The sequence below is a fragment of the Hemiscyllium ocellatum genome, chromosome 9, assembly GCF_020745735.1.
Source record: "Hemiscyllium ocellatum isolate sHemOce1 chromosome 9, sHemOce1.pat.X.cur, whole genome shotgun sequence".
Taxonomy (NCBI): Eukaryota; Metazoa; Chordata; class Chondrichthyes; order Orectolobiformes; family Hemiscylliidae; genus Hemiscyllium; species Hemiscyllium ocellatum.
Window position 1 is genome coordinate 90447793 of NC_083409.1, and position 19841 is coordinate 90467633.

At 42.7% G+C, this 19841-nt stretch overlaps 1 protein-coding gene across 2 annotated transcripts in view; it reads right to left on the minus strand.

Moving 5' to 3' along the window:
* Window positions 1-9090: 9090 nt before the first annotated feature.
* Window positions 9091-19841, minus strand: part of tie1 (tyrosine kinase with immunoglobulin-like and EGF-like domains 1) — an 86388-nt gene continuing 75637 nt past the window's right edge. For both annotated transcript variants that reach the window (XM_060830563.1, XM_060830562.1), the window contains 3 exons: window positions 16240-16336; window positions 13142-13241; window positions 9091-10053 (listed from right to left, as the gene is read on the minus strand). In XM_060830563.1, the coding sequence (XP_060686546.1) occupies window positions 9982-10053; window positions 13142-13241; window positions 16240-16336 (269 nt within the window). In that variant the 3' untranslated portion in view covers window positions 9091-9981. The remainder of the gene's footprint in view (window positions 10054-13141; window positions 13242-16239; window positions 16337-19841) is intronic.

The window sequence follows — 19841 nt, forward strand, 5'->3', positions numbered from 1 at the left end:
ATAACGGTGCCACAACTGTAACTTTAAGTCAAATTAAAATAATATCACGAAGTGTTATTTATACATCCTCAGTATTGACCATTGAGCAAAGAAAAGAACATTTAATGGAAGTGATCCTTTTGATTTGTACGACAGTTTTTTTGTACTAAAATATTCTGGGGTTTAGGAATGAGGAAACAACAAGAGAGACTGAAAGTAGAAAAGTCAGTTTGAGAAATAGAGACAGAAAAGTTTATACTGAAGAAAAGGAACTTTGTGATCACAATTTTTTATGCGCTTGCAAATTAACCCATTTATTTCCTCAGTTATTGTCCATCCTTGATTCCCTTGAGAAGGTGGTGGTGAATTGTCTTCATCAGTGCTTTCAATATGTAGTCTACATCCACCCAAATTGCTGTTAGGCAAGGGGTTCCAGGATTACGACCCAGTGACATGAAGGAACAGCGATATACTTCCAGTCAGGATGGTGTGTGACTTGGAGGGAACCTTAAGTACCAATCCTTCTGGCTAGTGGCGGTTTCAGATTTGGAAACTGCTGTCTAAGGAAGCTTTGGTGAATAGTTCTAGTGCATCTTTTAGATATGGAGAAAGTGAGGATTGCAGATGCTGGAGACCTGAGTTGAAAAGTGTGGTGCTGGAAAAGCGCAGCAGGCCAGGCAGCATTCAAGGAGCAGGAGAATCGATGTTTTGGGCATAAGCCCTTCTTCAGGAATCAAAGAAGAAGGACTTATGCCCGAAACATCGATTCTCCTGCTCCTCGGATGCTGCCTGGCTTGCTGTGCTTTTCCAGCACCACACTTTTCATCTTTTAAATATTACAGCCTGCTGCCACCATGTGTCGGTTAGATGTTAGATGGGTGCCAGTGAAGAAAACTCCTTCGTCTTGGCTGGTGTTGAGATTCTAGAATGTTAGAGCTACACTTATTCAGGCAAATGAAGAGTATTCCATGACTTCCAGGTGAGGCAGCATTTTACCTGCACTTCACTTAATCATTGTAGTCTCCTCTATATTGGGAAAGAAAGACATAGATTCAGTGCCCACTTTGTAGAGTACCTACATGCTGTCCACAATAGCAACCCTGAGCTTCCAGTTGCCTGCCACTTCAACATACCAACATGTTCCCTGGCCAGCATCTCTGTCTCAGGATTGCTGCAGTGCTCCAGCAAAACTTAGCACAAGTCCAAAGAATATCATCTCATTTTTCACTTGGGGACAGTGCAGTCTCAGTTCTCACCATCAAGTTCAGTAACTTCGATAAGTCTGATTCCATCCTTCCATGTTTTTTACCCACCCCCCATACCCTTGTCCAGTCATGACGTGTGTTGCTCTCAACCTATTCTCTCCTACTCTCAGCTCTCATCATTTATTCAGCATTTCTTCTGTCCTGGCTTACTATCAATAAACCCTTTGTCCACCTACCTCTTTCTTATCTCTCTCTCTCTCTTTAGGCTGATTCCACCTATCTTAATTTGATGACAGAGCAGTGCTCCGAAAGCTTGTATTTTTAAATAAATCTGTTGGACTATAACCTGGCGTCGTGAGACTTCCAACTTTGTATACCTAACAGTTCACCTTTCTCTCCCTCCCCCTCCAACTTTGTCTTCAGCATAAATACCACTTTTTCCTATCTGCTACCAGTTCTGATGAAGAGACACCAGACTTGAAACGTTAATGTTAGTTTTGCCCCACAGATGCGGCCAGACCTGTCGAGTTTTGCCAGCAGTTTCTGTTGTGCGTGTGTGTGTGTGTGTGTGTGTGTGTGTGTGTGTGTGTGTGTGTGAGAGAGAGAGAGAGAGAGAGAGAGAGAGAATTTCTTACAACTTGAGAGGGACAACTTCACATTAGTTATGGTTGATCAGGGATCCCACACACTCCTACTATCTGCCATGGACATGTTGGAAAGATTATGAAGATTGATCATTAATCTGTTTGGCTACATTGTGCATGCTCCTTCTGTGGTCAACAATTTCCAGACAGGCCTTGAACCCAGAGCAACTGGTACAGAGGCAGTGCGATACCTCTTCAACCATAACATCTTTCCAAAACTGCACCTGAAAAACAAGGTAATACTAACTCATGGCGAAGCTAATTTTCTGAAGTTAAGATAACTTCAAGTTCTGACATCTATGTCCCTTTAAAAGAAAAGATTGTGTTCATTTTCACCTACTCATTCGATTGAGACGACAGATTTGAGGAACTGACCTCACCGCTCAGTGAGCAGAAGAAGGAAGCTGGCAGGAAACAGGCCATTGACTTTCCAACTGATGCTCTCTCAGAATTACAACTTTGTGTTGACAACTGCCTGTAGTAAGAACGCAGGACTAGGAGGAAACTACTTAACCCTTACAACAGCTCCTGTCATTTAGGTTCTTCTTAACTATGCAGTATGCTTTTGTTATTGAGATGAATATATCCCTTTCCTTGATAAAATTATTATGTACTTCACATTATGTTAAAGGTGGATAGGAATCACTTAACAGCATCAAAGTTATTTTCCCTCACATGAAAGGAAATAAATTGGCAGGCAGAATGGAGTTTAGTTTAGATAAATGCGAGGTGCTGCATTTTGGGAAAGCAAATCTTAGCAGGACTTAGACACTTATTGGTAAGGTCCTAGGGAGTGTTGTTGAACAAAGAGACCTTGGAGTGCAGGTTCATAGCTCTGTGAAAGTGGAGTCACAGGTAAATAGGATAGTGAAGAAGGCATTTGGTATGCTTTCTTTTATTGATCAGAGTATTGAGTACAAGAATTGGGAGATCATGCTGCGGTTGTATAGGACATTGGTGAGGCCACTGTTGGAATAATGCGTGCACTTCCGGTCTCCTTTCTATCGGAAGGATGTTGTGAAACTTGAAAGGGTTCAGAAAAGATTTACAAGGATGTTGCCAGGGTTGGAGGATTTGAGTTATAGGGAGAGGGTGAATAGGATGAGGCTGTTTTCCCTGTAACGTTGGAGACTGAGGGGTGACCTTATAGAGGTTTATAAAATTATGAGGGGCATGGATAGGATAAATAGACAAAGTCTCTTCCCTGAGGTGGGCGAGTCCAGAATTAGAGGGCATAGGTTTAGGGTGAGAGGAGAACAATTTAAAAAGGACCTAAGGGACAACTCTTACGCATGGAGAGTGATGCATATGAGGAATGAGCTGCCAGAGGAAGTGATGGAGGCTGGTACAATTGCAACATTTAAAGGCATTTGGATGGGTATATGAATAAGAAGGATTTGGAGGGATTTGAGCAAGATGCTGGCAGGTAGGACTAGATTGGATTGGGATATCTGGTCGGCATGGACGGATTGGACCAAAGGACCTGTTTCTGTGCTATACATCTCTATGACTCTATATGAAGTGCCACAAAATGTCAAGGAGAGAATCGGCTAATGGAGCACAGAACAAAATGCAATTTAAAAACAAGTCTGTACCGTGAAATCTGGGTTATATTAAACAAGATCAAAACAAGCCAGAAGAAACACACCATGTCAAACAATATCGGTGGAGAAAACACATTGAATATGAATATAAAACAGAAAGTGCTGCAGAAACTCAGCAGCTTTGGCAGCATCTGTGAAAACAGAAACAGAGTTAAGACTTTGAATCCAATATGAATCCTCACTCTCTCTCTCTCTCTCTCTCTCTATATATATATATACAGATGCTGCTGGACCCGTTGCATTTCTCCAGCACTTTCTGCTTTAATTTCAGATCTGCAGCATTGCACTTAGTTTTCAAGTTAAAGTTAACTCTGCTTTTCCCGACAGATGCTGCCTGACCTGTTGGAAATTTTCCAGGCTTTTTTTCTCTTTTTCTCAGATTTCCAGTACCCACAGTGGGCTATCATTTCTTTATTTTTTAAAAATATTGCTAATTAAAGACAAGGGAGATTAATGCTGAGGAAATGGAGCTTGCTAATTAGAACACTCAATTTCGACGTTGAGTGTTGCACGACAAGTAAAATTCCCTCTCTGTCTTACCCCAGATCAATACTGATTGAACTGAACTTATCAATGGCTGATAAAATCACCACTACCCTCAGCGTCTTTGCCGATAGATCTTTCCAGGATTCTGTCAGAGACAGTTGCAGGGGTCTTGCAGTCTGTGGCCAGCAATACAGAAGACAGGTGACGTTTTCTTATTTATTCTTTCACAGGATGAGGAATTGCTGACTCAGCTGGCGTTTCTGAATAAAACAGTATAAATCGGAAAGGAACATAGTGGTTGCACTGAAGTTCCAATTTAAAGTATACCAGTCAGACTAGAACATGTCATTCTACACGTTCAGGCACACAGGAATTCCGTGGAATACAATAGAAATTTAATGTCATGTGTACTTTCACATGAAAAGTACAGTGAACAGTTTTATAAGTCGCCCAAGCATGGCACCTACATTAATTAGGAGAGGGATGAGGCAAATCAGCCCCTCGAACATGCTCCACCATTTAACATGATTATGGTTGATCTTATCTTGGTTACAAATATATGCTCCTACCTGCTCCCCATAGCTGTTTATCCCATTTTTCATTAGAATTATATCTATTTCTATCTTGAGTCTGTTGATTTATTTTGCCTCCCCTGCACTCTGTGGCAGTGAGTTCCACAGATTCAAAACCTGAGTGACTTTTCTTTCTGAGTTGCTGCCCGCCTTGGGGTGGCATGGTGGCTCAGTGGTTAGCACTGCTGCCTCACAGTGCCAGGGATTCTATTTTGATTGCAACCTCAGGCGACTGCCGAAGTGGAGTTTGCACATTCTGCCCAAGTCTGCGTGGTTTTCGTCTGGGTGCTCTGGTCTCATTCCACAGTCCGAAGAGTGCAAGTTAGGTGGATTAGCCATGTTAAATTACCTATAGTGTCCAGGGATGTGTAGGCTGGGTGCGTTAGTCATGGGAAAATTAGAGTAGTGGGGAATGGGCCGATGTGGACTTGTTAATGGCCTGTTCCCATACTATAGGGATTCTGTGATTCTTGCTCTGCCAGGGCTCGGAATTTTCTCACCTTGACCAATGATGCCCCCACCCCCCCCCGCTTCCCCCATCCCCCAAGTCTGAGTGAGCAGACGTTTAGGTTTGTGAGTTTAGCTGCAGCTTCCCAAATGTGTCAGGTGTCATCAGTTGTGCACGTGACAATTGAGGCAGTGCCAGATCAGTTGGATGTGTCTGCATCAGCGTTTTGTGGAGAAACAGTAACAATGGAGGCGTACACACGATTTCCAAGCAGCACGGTGGCTCAGTGGTTAACACTGCTGCCTCACAGCACCAGGGACCCAGGTTTGATTCCAGCCTCAGGTGTCTGTCTATGTGGAGTTTGCACATTCTCCCTGTGTCTGCGTGGGTTTCCTCCCGCAATCCAAAGATGTGAAGCTTAGGTGAATTGGCCAAGCTAAATTGCCCATAATGTTAGATGCATTAAATAGGGGCAAATATAGGGTAGGGGAATGGGCCTGAGTGGGTTTCTTAACGGAGGGTCGGTGTGGACTTTGTTGGGCCAAAGGGCCTGTTTCAATACTAATCAAGCAGCTGCTGCAGTGCTCTTTGCCCACAGCAGCTCCTCCTGACTGACCTCTCTGCACCTTAATACCAAGTTACCAGCCAGCTTTCTTGGAATGTGTCCTCAAAACGTGGTCTGAGGAAAATGAGGAATGAGGTTGTCAGAGTGAAGAAACTAATGCCACAATGTCATCAGAGAACACGCTGACAATGCAATTCAGTATCAGAATAAATCTGGAGTTATCTTCCCACACCAAGTTGACTAGCAACTTTAGATTACCTGTGTTGCGTCTGTACCATATTAGACATTATTGATGTTTGGCTGTACAACAGCAGCAAGGTACAGGGCTACAGACCCACCTTTAGATGATTCCAAAGAGGAGGAAGAGGCAAGAAGTGACGTGTAAAATTCACCATCAGCCGCACCAGCGCCTGGCTTGTTCCCAACGTTGTAATGTTCACTTAGATTTCAATTACGTACCCAATTTGCCAACCGCCTTCAAAATCCACTTTTGATTCTCATCCTCCATCTTACTTTAACACTGCCACAAAATTCAAAACAGTCCTGCAAACAATCAAGAAACCCTTTCATACCAAACCCAACTGCCTCAAATTGATTAATAACCTTCACTAAGAAATACAGGACAACCCCGTGGTAGATGAGAAGGTCTGGATAACTATTGCCAAGGTCAGAATATTTGAATTTTACCATCGCACAAATAATCACATTTCACTGGCTGATGACATTAAGCCAACATGGCTGAATGCTGTCTACTCTGGAGTTGTCTGATATTTAATTCTGTCACAAAGAAATTAGGAAGCCCCCAACTCTCCAACTCCAATGGAAACTGTGCTGACCTCCAACTCTCCCTATTCTGCAGTTAAATAGCTGAATCGAGGCATCAGTTCTCTAGCTGTCACTCCTCCATGTTCTTTGAAATCTTCTCCTGCGAGAAGGGAAGGAAGAAACCCAAACCATTGGCTGAGAGTGACTAAGGGGGAAGAGGCATGATATTGCATAATGATGAGCGCGTGTCAGTGGTGGACTGACAGATTGGAAATGAGGAAAGGCTTAGACAGAGGATGAGTGGACTTGCAAGACAAGTTGACGAGAGAACTACTGTGCTGCATTAGGCTTGAGAAGGTAGAGTAGGTTATGGTGACAAATCAGGATGTAGATGCTTTTGCCATTGCTCTCACTTTAGCTGCCCTGTTTAGATCAGTGAAATAAATTCTGCATTGGATTCAGAAGGTTGAGACTACACTCAATCTCCTGATCTCCTTTCCCTCTTCAAATCCTACATTCTCAGTCATGATTTGAAGATGCCAGTGTTGGACCAGGGTGCGCAAAGTTAAAAATCACACAACACCAGGTTATAGTCCAACAGGTTTATTTGGAAGCACTGCTTCTTCATCAGGTGGTTGTGGAGTATAAGATCATAAGGTGCAGAATTTATAGCAAAAGTTTACAGTGTGATGTAACTGAAATTATATATTGAAAAAATCCTGGATTTTTTGTTAAGTCTCTCATCTTTTAGAATGAACGTGCTGGTTTCAGTTCTTTCATATGTAAATTGCAAAACTTTTTGAAAGTTACATTCTCAAGTGAACTTGAACAATTGGTGTCACGTCGGCCCAGATAATGCATTTAAGGTGTGGGGTGCCCTGTGTGCACCGATCAGTGACCTTAAATGTTTTGACCCACCTGATGTGATGCAATGGTATTTTTCTCCAGAATTTCCCTGCAACACCTTCACTCAGGTATCATTGAAGCCAAGCATGGTCTTTGATCTCCCACTTTCCGTGGCCATACCTTTTTCCCTCATTCTTTCCTTCAACTTGAATATTTGGAGTTCAGGTTGTATTTTTTAAGTTGTCACATCACCCACTGATGCTAATTAACTTGGAAATCATATGATAGTAGCGGTGTTTAAAAATGTAATTGGCAGATGTACCTCACAAGATTCCTGTTACATTTCCAGTCCTTCTCCCACTCCTCAATCCACTGTCAGCATGTCTACACATTAAAACCCAGTCATTGGAAACTGACAATATGGCATGTGGATAAGTGTGAGCTGCTGCACTTTGGGAGATCAAATGTTAAGGAAAAGTATACAGTTAATGGTAGCACTCAGAACAGCATTGATGTACAAAAGGATCTTGGAGTTAAAGCCCATAGCTCCCTGAAAGTGGTCATGCAAGTAGATTGGGTGGTGAAGTAGGTGTACGACATGCTTGCCTTTATTGGTCGGGGAACTGAGTCAGGATGTCATGCTACAGCTTTGTAAGTCTTTAGTTAGGCCACTCTTACAGTACTGCATTCATTTCCGGTCACCACATTACGGGAAGGACGTGAAGGCTTTGCAGAAGAGCTATACCAGGATGCCACCTTGATTACAGGGAATGAGCTATAAGGAGAGGCAAGAAAAAGGTGAATTGTTTTCTCATGAGCAGCAGAGGCTGTGGGGATACTTGATAGAAGTGTATAATATTATTTTAAAATTCATGCAACACCAGATTATAGTTCAACAGGTTTATTTGGAAGTACATGCTTTCGGAGTACTGCTCCTTTGTCAAGTAACTACCTGATGAAAGAGCAGTACTCTGACAGATTGTACTTCCAAATAAACCTGTTGGACTATAAACTGGTGTTGCATGTTTTTTATTTTTGTCCACCCCAATCCAACACCAGCACCTCCACATTATAAAGTTATGAGATACATAGAAAGGTTTGATGGTCAGAACCTTTTTCCCAAAGTTGAAGTATTTAAAACTAGGGAGCATGCATTTAAGGTGAGAGAAGAAAAGTTCAAAGGAGACATGAGGGGCAAGTTCTTTTACACCAAGAGTGGTAGGAGCCTGGAACGCATTGCCAGAGGTGGTGATTGAGGCAAATATGATAAGGGCATTTAAGGGACTTTTAAATTAGCATATGAATATGCAAGGAATGGAGGGATATGGACCAAAAGCAGGCAGAAGGGATTAGTTTCATTTGGCGTCATGTTCAGTCCAACATCATAGGCCAAAGGGCCGGTTCCTGTGCAGTACTGTTCTATGTTCTAATGCAACCATTCAGACAATTATGTCTGCACTTGCTCTTTGAAAAAGCACATTTGTGCATCATTTTATAAACCTTAAAATATATCTTTTAGAATCTTCACCCATCAAAATTTAGTTGATGGTATAAATGCATTGATTGGACATCCGGAAAAAGAAATATCTTTCAATTAACACTCAGATGCATATATTTGACTTCAAAGCTGAACTTTGAGAAGCCATAGGTCAGTAAAGAGGACCAATTACACCCTTCTAAAGTCCAATGTAATTTGGACAAATGTATTACTTCTCGACTGTTTGGGGTTCAAAAAAACAGAAAATTCTTCATAGAAACCTTAGCACATTTAGAGATGTACAGCATTTTGTCAAGATGGAATAATAGCCTTGTGCTCCAGGTTTCCATTGGCAAGTTTGCTTATCATCACACACACACACACACACACACACACACACATACACACACACACACACACACACACACACACACACACACACACACACAGTTTAGAGTGTGTATGTACATACTATAAAACACCAACTACACTGAAAACATTCATTTTTTTCTTTATTTCATGGCAGGTGTGCATTGCTGACAAGGCCATCATTTCTCGCCCATGCCTAATTGCCCTTCAGCTGTGTTGGTTGCTGGGCCATTTCAGAGGGCAGTTAAGAATCAACCACTTTATTGTGGGTCTGGCATCACACAGAGGCTGCACCGGGTAATGATGACACATTTCCTTCCCTATAGGCCTTTAAATGAACCAGATATACTTTTTTGTAACAATCAATGGTAGCTTCATGGTATCATTACTGAAACTAGCTTTGCATTTTAGACTTTTATAAATTGAATTGGAATCCCACGAGCAGCCATGATGGGATTTGAACCCATGTCCCCACAATGTTAATCTGGGTCCTTGGATTACTAGTTCAGTGATATTGCCAGTACACCATCATCTCCCCACTGCACACATTCACACTTCATCATTATTATTATATTTCACTCAGTTCTTTTGTTCCAACTGCCACGTTGCAGAGAGTCTTGTTTTTAAGTTGGAATTGAGTAATGCTGTCTTATTTATTGGATGTAAAGATGCCATTTCCACAGCTGACTTTCAGGTGAAGCTGGGCAGGCAACCTCAATCTCACAACTCACAAGATAGTTTGAAGATCCCCATTCCATCATTTGGATTAGAACAGTCATCCGCTCTGTCACAGGGATTAGGGACAGGTCTTAAACTCACATCAATCTTTATAATGTGGAAGTAATCATTTCTTTTCATATTTTACTTTAGCTGGTTGGCTCAAGCAGTCAACTTCAGGCTTTTTGCAATCTCTTTGAACAGGGATTGTAGACTGTGGAGCAGTCTGTGAGCATCATTAACATGAACCCACATGACCTCAGGTAGTGATCCTATTTGCATGAGCCCAGGGGTAGGCTGGATATCACACTTCTTCTGCTGTAGCATCTATTCCAGCATAAGTGAAGTTTTCAAATAAAGCTGTGTTCACGTAAGCCTATGGAGAGAAATTAACAAGTTTAAATACTTATTACAGGTATATTTATTTTTCCCTACCCCCTCAAAGTACTTATATCTAACTAGGCCGGATGATGCAGGCAATGAAATTGTGCCCATTAGAAATGGAACAGACGATTTGATCACATTTGTTTTATTTATTTTTAATAAGTGGAGCTGCCTGGGACTCTAGATATTGCCCATCCCTGTGTGTCCTTGTGAAGATCATAGCGAGCTGGCTTCTTGAACTACTGCAAACTGTTTGGTCAGTACACCCACAACACTGTCAGGGAGGAAACTGCAGGCTCTTAACCCAGCTACAATGATGGAATTGGCACTATATTTCCAAGTCTTGATGGTGAGTCAATAAGAAGGAATCTTGAAGCTGATGTTCCCATCTAGCTGCTGCCCGTCATCCTAGATGGCAGTGGTCAAGAGCTTGGAAGGTGCTGCCGAAGAAGAATTGGTAAATTTCTCAGTAGCTGGTACACATTGCTGAATAAGACAGTGCTGGCAGAATTTGGTCTTCACTTTTAATCCATAGATATACCCTCTTGCTAGCCTTACTATTCCCAAATTTATCTGACAGCCATTGAGACAAGTGTCACGACCAAGTCTCCAGGTGTAATCAGCAAGGCTAGCCTATGTCAGGGTTGAAACCTTGGACTTTTTTGGTATGGATATCCCTGCCTGGTTGTGAACTCAGCTTCCCTTAGTATCAACCTACAGACTAAACAGGGCCTTGCATTCCGTTGGATGCTTTCTCTCTTATTTAATGGAGCTATTGTTGCAGCCTAGAAAGTAAAACCCCTCTTCTACTGTGAATTACCAGGAATACCTACTAGTGCATAAATATAATATTTCCCTGTCCCTCAAGCAATCATACCTTTGTGTATGACAAAAATGTGGTCAAAGAAATAATTACTTCGACTGCAAATTCGCAATCACTTGAACCTAAGGTTCAAATTGTTATATTTATTTTACAGCGGACCATTCAGGGTTAAATACATCTCAGTAGTTTGGGCGGAATTCAAACAGATTCCATGTTTGACTGTTCTAACCTCTCCCACTTTCACTATTAAAGATATATTCATAACCTAAGAAACCATAGAGTCAAACCATTACAATCATCACTTTCCAAATCAGGAGACATCGATTTAAAGCTCTGAATTATTGATTATGCCAGTGATCAGCTCCACTAGTTTTTGACTAGGAGGCAATGTTAGACTAATTCTGTCTCCAAAGTACTGACTCAGTGATTGCAAACATCAAGTTGATGTGTCATGACAGGCACCAAGACACACACTGAGACCCCTGGATTTCCTTTGTACTTGTGGAGACATTGCAACATATGTGGAATGGGACCTTCTCTTTGTTCTGGAACCAATGAGTGTTGTGTCCAAATATTGGGATGAGGGTATTGTCTAGGAGAACGTGAGGATTGCAGATGCTGGAGACCAGAGTTGAAAAATGTGGTGCTGCAAAAACACAGCAGGCCAGGCAGCATCCGAGGAGCAGGAGTATTGACGTTTCGGGCATAAGCCCTTCTTCCAGGGCTTATGCCCGAAACGTCGATTCTCCTACTCCTCGGATGCTGCCTGGCCTGCTGTGTTTTTCCAGCACCACATTTTTCAACAAATGAGGGTATTGTCAACACCTTCTTATACCTTAGTGGCTTCCCCATTTTTCTGGAGTGCAGGGTAGCAGGTGTAGTGGACAGCAAAGAGGGCTACCTCAGATTACAACAGGATCTGGACCTGATGGGCCAATGGGCTGAGAAGTGGCAGATGGAATTTAATTCAGATAAATGCGAGGTGCTGCATTTTGGGAAAGCAAATCTTAGCAGGACTTAGACACTTAATGGTAAGGTCCTAGAGAGTGTTGCTGAACAAAGAGACCTTGGAGTGCAGTTCATAGTTCCTATAGGATAGTGAAGAAGGTGTTTGGTATGCTTCCCTTTATTGGTCAGAGTATTGAGTACAGGAGTTGGGAGGTCATGTTGCGGCTGTACAGGACATTGGTTAGTCCGCCATTGGAATATTGCATGCAATTCTGGTCTCCTTCCTATCGGAAAGATGTTGAGAAACTTGAAAGGGTTCAGAAAAGATGTATAAGGATGTTGCCAGGTTTGGAGGATTTGAGCTATAGGGAGAGGCTGCTTTCCCTGGACTGTCGGTGGCTGAGGGGTGACCTTATAGAGGTATACAAAATTATGAGGGGCATGCATAGGATAAATAGACAAAGTCTTTTCCCTGGGGTCGGGGAGTCCAGAACTAGAGGGCATGGATTTAGGGTGAGAGGGGAAAGATGTAAAATAGACCCAAGGGGCAACGTTTTCATGCACAGGGTGGTATGTGTATGAAATGAGCTGCCAGAGGATGTGGTGGAGGCTGGTAGAATTAAAACATTTAAGTGGCATTTGGATGGGTATATGAATAGGAAGGGTTTGGAGGGATATGGGCCGGGTGCTGGCAGGTGGGACTAGATTGGGTTTGGATATCTGGTTGGCATGGATGGGAAGGACCGAAGGGTCTATTTCCATGCTGTACATCTCTATGACTCTATGACTCTACATAGACATAAAAGAAGCACCCTTTGGTGACTATCCTCATATTGACCCTATACACTTCAATGTTGGACAAAACTCTTGGACACTTTCCTGGAGGACAATGCTGCATCACTTCCTGTTCAATTTCAGGGCCACTGTGGTTGTGGCTACACAGAGGGATTACAAGGGTTTTGGCTAGCTACTCCGGGAAGTTACGTGGGCTGCAATCTCTGTGCATAGAGAGCTCTGCAGAGGTGACAAAGAAACTTGAGGAAAATAGAACTTATAAAGAAATAAAAAAAAACTTGACCTATTTCTGTGGAAAATCTATATATTTATTCAGTTGAAATTTCCACCCATGACTCTTTTGCATCTGTACACAGCAAGCATGTTGGGTTTCAGAACAGCTGTTGTGTAACCCACATCAGAGGCCCTTCAGGTTAGCAGCATTGTTATGTCAATAACCAACTGTTCACGGGTCATTTACATGACTGAGCACTACTCACTACTTGGCTAATAATCCCAAATATTTTTGAATTACCTTTCTTGCTTCAAGCATTCGGTTCAGTTGCACTGAAATCTGTGCAAAGGTTGGTCGCTCATAGGGCCGGTCCCTCCAGCATTGTCTCATGAATTCATAGCTAAGAATGTTTCAAAAAAGCAAAGATAAGCATTTACGCTGGTGTACAATATTTGATTTTCTTATTGAATATTTAAGTTACAGCAAAAAATATCAAAGGGGAGAAAGTCAATTTGAGATTTGCCTGTTAATTAACTATAAATTGGCTCCTTGTAAATTGCATGAACTTGGATAGATTAGGCTTGGTTTTAATAAAGATCTATTATAAGCAGGCAAAAAAAATTAAAATAAGCTGTTTCAATAGAGATAATATTGCACTGAAATAAACAATGGCGACTTATTTTTATATAAACGTGCCAAAGGCACTTCGCAGGAGTGTTATAGAACACCAAAATATATTAGGAGAATACACTTCAAGTGATCAAAATCAAAAAGGTAGGCTTTAAGAGTTGTCTTAAAAGAGGAAAATGAAGCAGAGAGCCAAAGAAACAAACACAAAGAATGCTGGAGAAACTCAGCAGGTCTAGCCACATCTGTGGAGGGAGAAACAGAGTTGACATTTCAAGCCTGGTATGACTGTTCTTCAGAAATAGAGCGGCAAAGAGATATGGCAAAGCTTGGAGGCTAAGCAATGGAAGGCATCACCATCAGTGGTGGAACAATTAAAACTGTAGATACACAGTAGGCTAAAATTACATGAACTGAGTTATCTATGTGTGTTTTAAGGCTGTAGCAAATTAATAAGTGGGGAGAAGCCATGGAGATAGAATTTCAGGCACTGACCTGAGATAGATTGGAATAATTGAGTCTAGAGTCAAGGCATAATGAGGATTTTAGCAATACATTAACTGACAGAAGAATGAGGTTGCTAATGTTACAGGGTGAAAATTGGTGTCTTAATGATGGTGTGAATGTGAAGTTGGAAGCTCACCTAGGATCAAATATATCCCAGTAGAGGGCATATAGTCTACAATAGAATTGTTGGATATGAAATCCAGATAAATTAGGATTAAATTATTTGGTATTGTCGTCTCCCTTGCATTCTTTGCATATGGCACTGTTTGCATATAAGTATTCACGCAGAGACACATGCACCTTCATTATAAATAATCCTAAATGATGAACCTGAGATTTCTTAGATAATTGTAAAATTAAAGACTAACCATTAATATTAAAAGTACTGATCAGAATGAGAGAAAAGGCATTTGAAAGAAATATATTAGTGATGCTATTCATGGAATTAAATGGTCACCAGTGTGGAAAACAAACATAAAACAAATAAAGACATAAAACACTAAAAGTTCTAAAAGCTTTGTGAGTATGGTTGAGACTGGGATTACACTGAAATCCAGTCCCTGTACACCTCCATCCCCCATCACGAAGGACTCAAAGCCCTCCGCTTCTTCCTTTCCCGCCGCACCAACCAGTACCCTTCCACTGACACCCTCCTTCGACTGACTGAACTGGTCCTCACCCTGAATAACTTCTCTTTTCAATCCTCCCACTTCCTCCAAACTAAAGGAGTTGCCATGGGCACCCGCATGGGCCCCAGCTATGCCTGCCTCTTCGTAGGATATGTGGAACAGTCCATCTTCCGCAACTACACTGGCACCACCCCCCACCTTTTCCTCTGCTACATCGATGACTGTATCGGCGCTGCCTCGTGCTCCCACGAGGAGGTTGAACAGTTCATCAACTTTACTAACACCTTCCATCCCGACCTGAAATTCACCTGGACTGTCTCAGACTCCTCCCTCCCCTTCCTAGACCTTTCCATTTCTATCTCGGGCGACCGACTCAACACAGACATCTATTATAAACCGACTGACTCCCACAGCTACCTGGACTACACCTCCTCCCACCCTGCCCCCTGTAAAAACGCCATCCCATATTCCCAATTCCTTCGTCTCCGCCGCATCTGCTCCCAGGAGGACCAATTCCAACACCGCACAGCCCAGATGGCCTCCTTCTTCAAGGACCGCAGATTCCCCCCAGACGTGATCGACGATGCCCTCCACCGCATCTCCTCCACTTCCCGCTCCTCCGCCCTTGAGCCCCGCTCCTCCAACCGCCACCAAGACAGAACCCCACTGGTTCTCACCTACCACCCCACCAACCTGCACATACAACGTATCATCCGCCGCCATTTCCGCCACCTCCAAACGGACCCCACCACCAAGGATATATTTCCCTCCCCTCCCCTATCAGCGTTCCGCAAGGACCACTCCCTTCGTGACTCCCTTGTCAGATCCACACACCCCACCAACCCAACCTCCACCCCCGGCACCTTCCCCTGCAACCGCAGGAAATGTAAAACTTGCACCCACACCTCCACACTCACTTCCCTCCAAGGCCCCAAGGGATCCTTCCATATCCGCCACAAGTTCACCTGTACCTCCACACACATCATCTATTGCATCCGCTGCACCCGATGTGGCCTCCTCTATATTGGTGAGACAGGCCGCTTACTTGCGGAACGCTTCAGAGAACACCTCTGGGCCGCCCGAACCAACCAACCCAATCACCCCGTGGCTCAACACTTTAACTCCCCCTCCCACTCCACCGAGGACATGCAAGTCCTTGGACTCCTCCACCGGCAGAACACAACTACACGACGGCTGGAGGAGGAGCGCCTCATCTTCCGCCTGGGAACCCTCCAACCACAAGGTATGAATTCAGATTTCTCCAGCTTCCTCATTTCCCCTCCCCCCACCTTGTCTCAGTCGGTTCCCTCAACTCAGCACCGCCCTCCTAACCTGCAATCCTCTTCCTGACCTCTCCGCCCCCACCCCACTCCGGCCTATCACCCTCACCTTGACCTCCTTCCACCTATCCCACCTCCATCGCCCCTCCCCCTAGTCCCTCCTCCCTACCTTTTATCTCAGCCTGCTTGGCTCTCTCTCTCTTATTCCTGATGAAGGGCTTATGCTCGAAACGTCGAATTCTCTATTCCTGAGATGCTGCCTAACCTGCTGTGCTTTGACCAGCAACACATTTGCAACTGGGATTACAGTCAGCATGGTGGCAGTAAATATGAGGATCAACAGTTAGATACTCACACTTCATCATCACAATTCAGAGGCTTCTCCATCCGGAAGCCCTGTGGTAATTTCTCATAAAGTTCTGCACATGTCATTCCGCAATATGGTGTTCCACCTACAATAAAGAGACAGGAAATAGCACAAAATAAATAGAGAAACTGGAGAGATTTCTTTTGATGTGAAGCAACATGAGAGTCCATGACATATAATACAGGCCGCCATCAAGTTCGAAAAGTAAGACAGTGTAATCCCAGCTGAGATTATTATTGGACGAGGCTGAAGGGGTAGATCACATTTTTGTTTTCTTCTAACAAGGCGGAATTTCACTGAAATACAAGCATGCAATGCTGCAGATTTGGTTATCACAATAAAGCAAAATATTTTTACATAAAATAAATGAATAATTAAATGGAATAAATCAAACAATTCACATAAAACATTTTGAAATGCCCAGTAAAAGACAATCACATTAATCCCATCAGCATTTCTTTGCAACACTCAAACATGAGGCAGCACTCCCTTCTCTAACGTGTATAGGGCTTAATTTAGTTATGACTTTGATTCTCTGTCTTGCAAATTCAAAAGCCTTTTCCTTGAATCTTCACACAACCAAGGTTCAAATAACCCATTTTGAATTTAACAAAGCATTTCTGCTCTGGAACTTCCACACTAAACTCTCTTTACACTGAAGGAACCTATTTCTTAACTGTTTGAAATAATCCCCTTTCTTCTTTGGGTGGCATGCTGGCTCAATGGTTAGCACTGCTGCTTCCCAGCACCAGGGTCCCAGGTTTGATTCCAGCCTTGGGTGATTGTCTGTGTAGAGATTGCACATTCTCCCAGTGGCTGTATGGGTTTCCTCTGGGTACTCCAGTTTCCTCCCACAGTCCAAAGACATGCAGGTCCCATAGTGTTCAGTGCATTCGTCAGAGGGAAATGGGTCTGGGTGGGTTACTCTTTGGAGGGTTGGTGTGGATTTGTTGGGCCAAAGAGCCTGTTTCCACATTGTAGGGAATCTAATCTTCAGGATCAACTGTCTTATACAATCAGCTTCAGCCATGATTTCTGCAATCTCAAACTAAAAAGAGTTTCTCAGGTTGAAACCTGATAAAAATTATTTAATATGTTTGCTTGTAATCAAAACAAATGCCCTCACTCTTCATGAACTCTTTTTCTTTCATAGAGTGTTTCAAAAGAAAAGCTACAGAAATAGAGTCATAGAGTGATACAGTACAGAAACAGAGCCTTTTGTCCAACTCATCCACACTGACCAGACATATCAACCTGATGTGGTCTCATTTGCTAGCACTTAGTCCATATTCCTCTAAAACCTTCCAATTCATAGACCCAACCAGATGTCTTTTAAATTTTGTAATTGTACTTGCCTCCATGATTTCCTCTGGGTGCTTGTTCCCCATACATACACCACTCTCAATGTGAAAAGGTTACCTCTCAGATCCTTTTTAAATCCTTCCCCTTTCACCTTAAATGTATGCCGTCTAGTTTGAAACTCTGCCACCCTCAGAAAAAGACCTTGTCTATTTACCCTATCCATGCCCCTGATGATCTTATAAGCCTAAGGTCACCCCTCAGTCTCTATTGCTCCATGGGAAAAGGCCCCAGCCTATTCAGCCTCTCCTCCAGCTTAAATACTCCAGTCCTGGCACCATCCTTGTAAATCTTTTCTGCACCTTCTCCAATTTAGTACTATCCTTCCAATAGAAAGGCAAACAGTAATGGTCCAATTAATGTCTTAATATGAGTCCTGAAGAAGGGCTCATGCCCGAAACGTCGATTCTCCTGCTCCTTGGATGCTGCCTGACCTGCTGCGTTTTCCAGCAACACATTTTCAGCCCATTAATGTCTTAGACAACTGCAACGTGACATCCCAACTCTTATACTCAGTGTTATGAAAAAAGAAGGCGAGAGTGCAAGATGCCTTCGTCACTACTCTTGTCTATCTGCAATTTCACTTTCAAGGAACAACGCACCTGCATCCCTTGGTGTCTTTGTTCAGCAACGCTCTCCAGGGCCCGACCAACTACTGCTTAAGTCCTACCCTAGTTTGGCTCACCAAAATGCAACACCTCACATTTATCTAAATTAATCTCTTACCTGCCACTTCTCAGCCCATTGCTCGTCTGATCAAAGTCCCATTTTACTTTAAGACAATCCTCTTCACTATCCGTTACAACACCTATTTTGATGTAAACTGCAAACTTACTAACCATACCTTCTATACTCATATCCAAATCATTTATATAATTGATGAAAAGCAGTGGATCCAGCACTGATTCTTGTGACACATCGCTAGTCACAGGCCTCCAGTCTGAAAAACATCCCTCCGCCACCACCCTCTCTTTCCTCAAGTCAGTTTTGTATCCAAAATTCTAGCTTCAACTGGATCCCATGCGATCTAACCTTAATAACCAGTCTAACATGTGTAATCTTGTCAAATGTTTTACTGTAAGTCCATACAGACAATGCTCATAAATTCATAAGTTCATAACATAGAGGAGCAGATTTAGGCCATTTGGCCCATCGGGTCTGCTCTGCCATTTGGAAATGGTTGATATGGTCCTCATTTCCATTTTCCTGCATTTTCTCCATATCCTTTCAACCATTACTAATTAAGAATCTGTCTAACTCCTCCTTAAAATTGCTCACACCTGCCCCAGCATTCACTGCACTTCGGCAAATTCCACAGTCTCACAACCTTTTGGGAGAAGTAGTTTCTCCTCAACTCTGTTTTAAATTTGCTACCCCTTATCCTAAGAATATGATCTTTCATCCTAGAATGTTCCACAGGAGGACACATCCTTTCCACATCTATTTTAAACACATCTTTTATTATCTTGAATACCTCAGTTTGATCTCTCTTCATCTATTGCTCTGCCTTCAATCTTCTTCGTCACCTCTTCAAAAAAACTCAATCAAGTTAGTGAGACACAATGTCCCTCAAACAAAGCCATGCTGACTATCCTAATCAGTCCTTGCCTTTCCAAATGCATCTAAATCCTGTCCCTCAGATTATCCACCACTGATCTAAGTCTCACCATTCTGTAGTTCTCAGGCTTTTCCTTATAGTATTTTAAAAATAATGGCATCACATTAGCCACCCTCTAGTCTTCTGCCACCTCAGTCATGGCTATTACTGGTGCAAATATCTCAGCAAGGGGTCCAGAACTCTCTTCCCTAGCTTCCCACAAAGTTCTGGGAAACACATGATCATGCCCCGGGGATTTATCTACCTTTATGCTTTTTAAGACTTTCAGCACCTCCTACTCTATAATATGGACACTTTTCAAGATATCACTATTTATTTCCTCAAGTTCTCTTGCTTCCACATCCTTCCCTACAGTAAATACTTGCAAGTTAGTCATGAACACCTTCATTGACAGACAAATGTCACAAACCACCGTATCAAAAGACAAAATAAATGTTTTGGATACAGAATTGGCTTAAAGATAGAAGACAGAGGGTGGTGGTGGAGGATTGTTTTTCAGACTGGAGGCCTGTGACCAGTGGAGTGCCACAAGGATCGGTGCAGGGTCCTCTACTTTTTGTCATTTACATAAATGATTTGGATTCGAGCATAGGAAGTACAGTTAGTAAGTTTG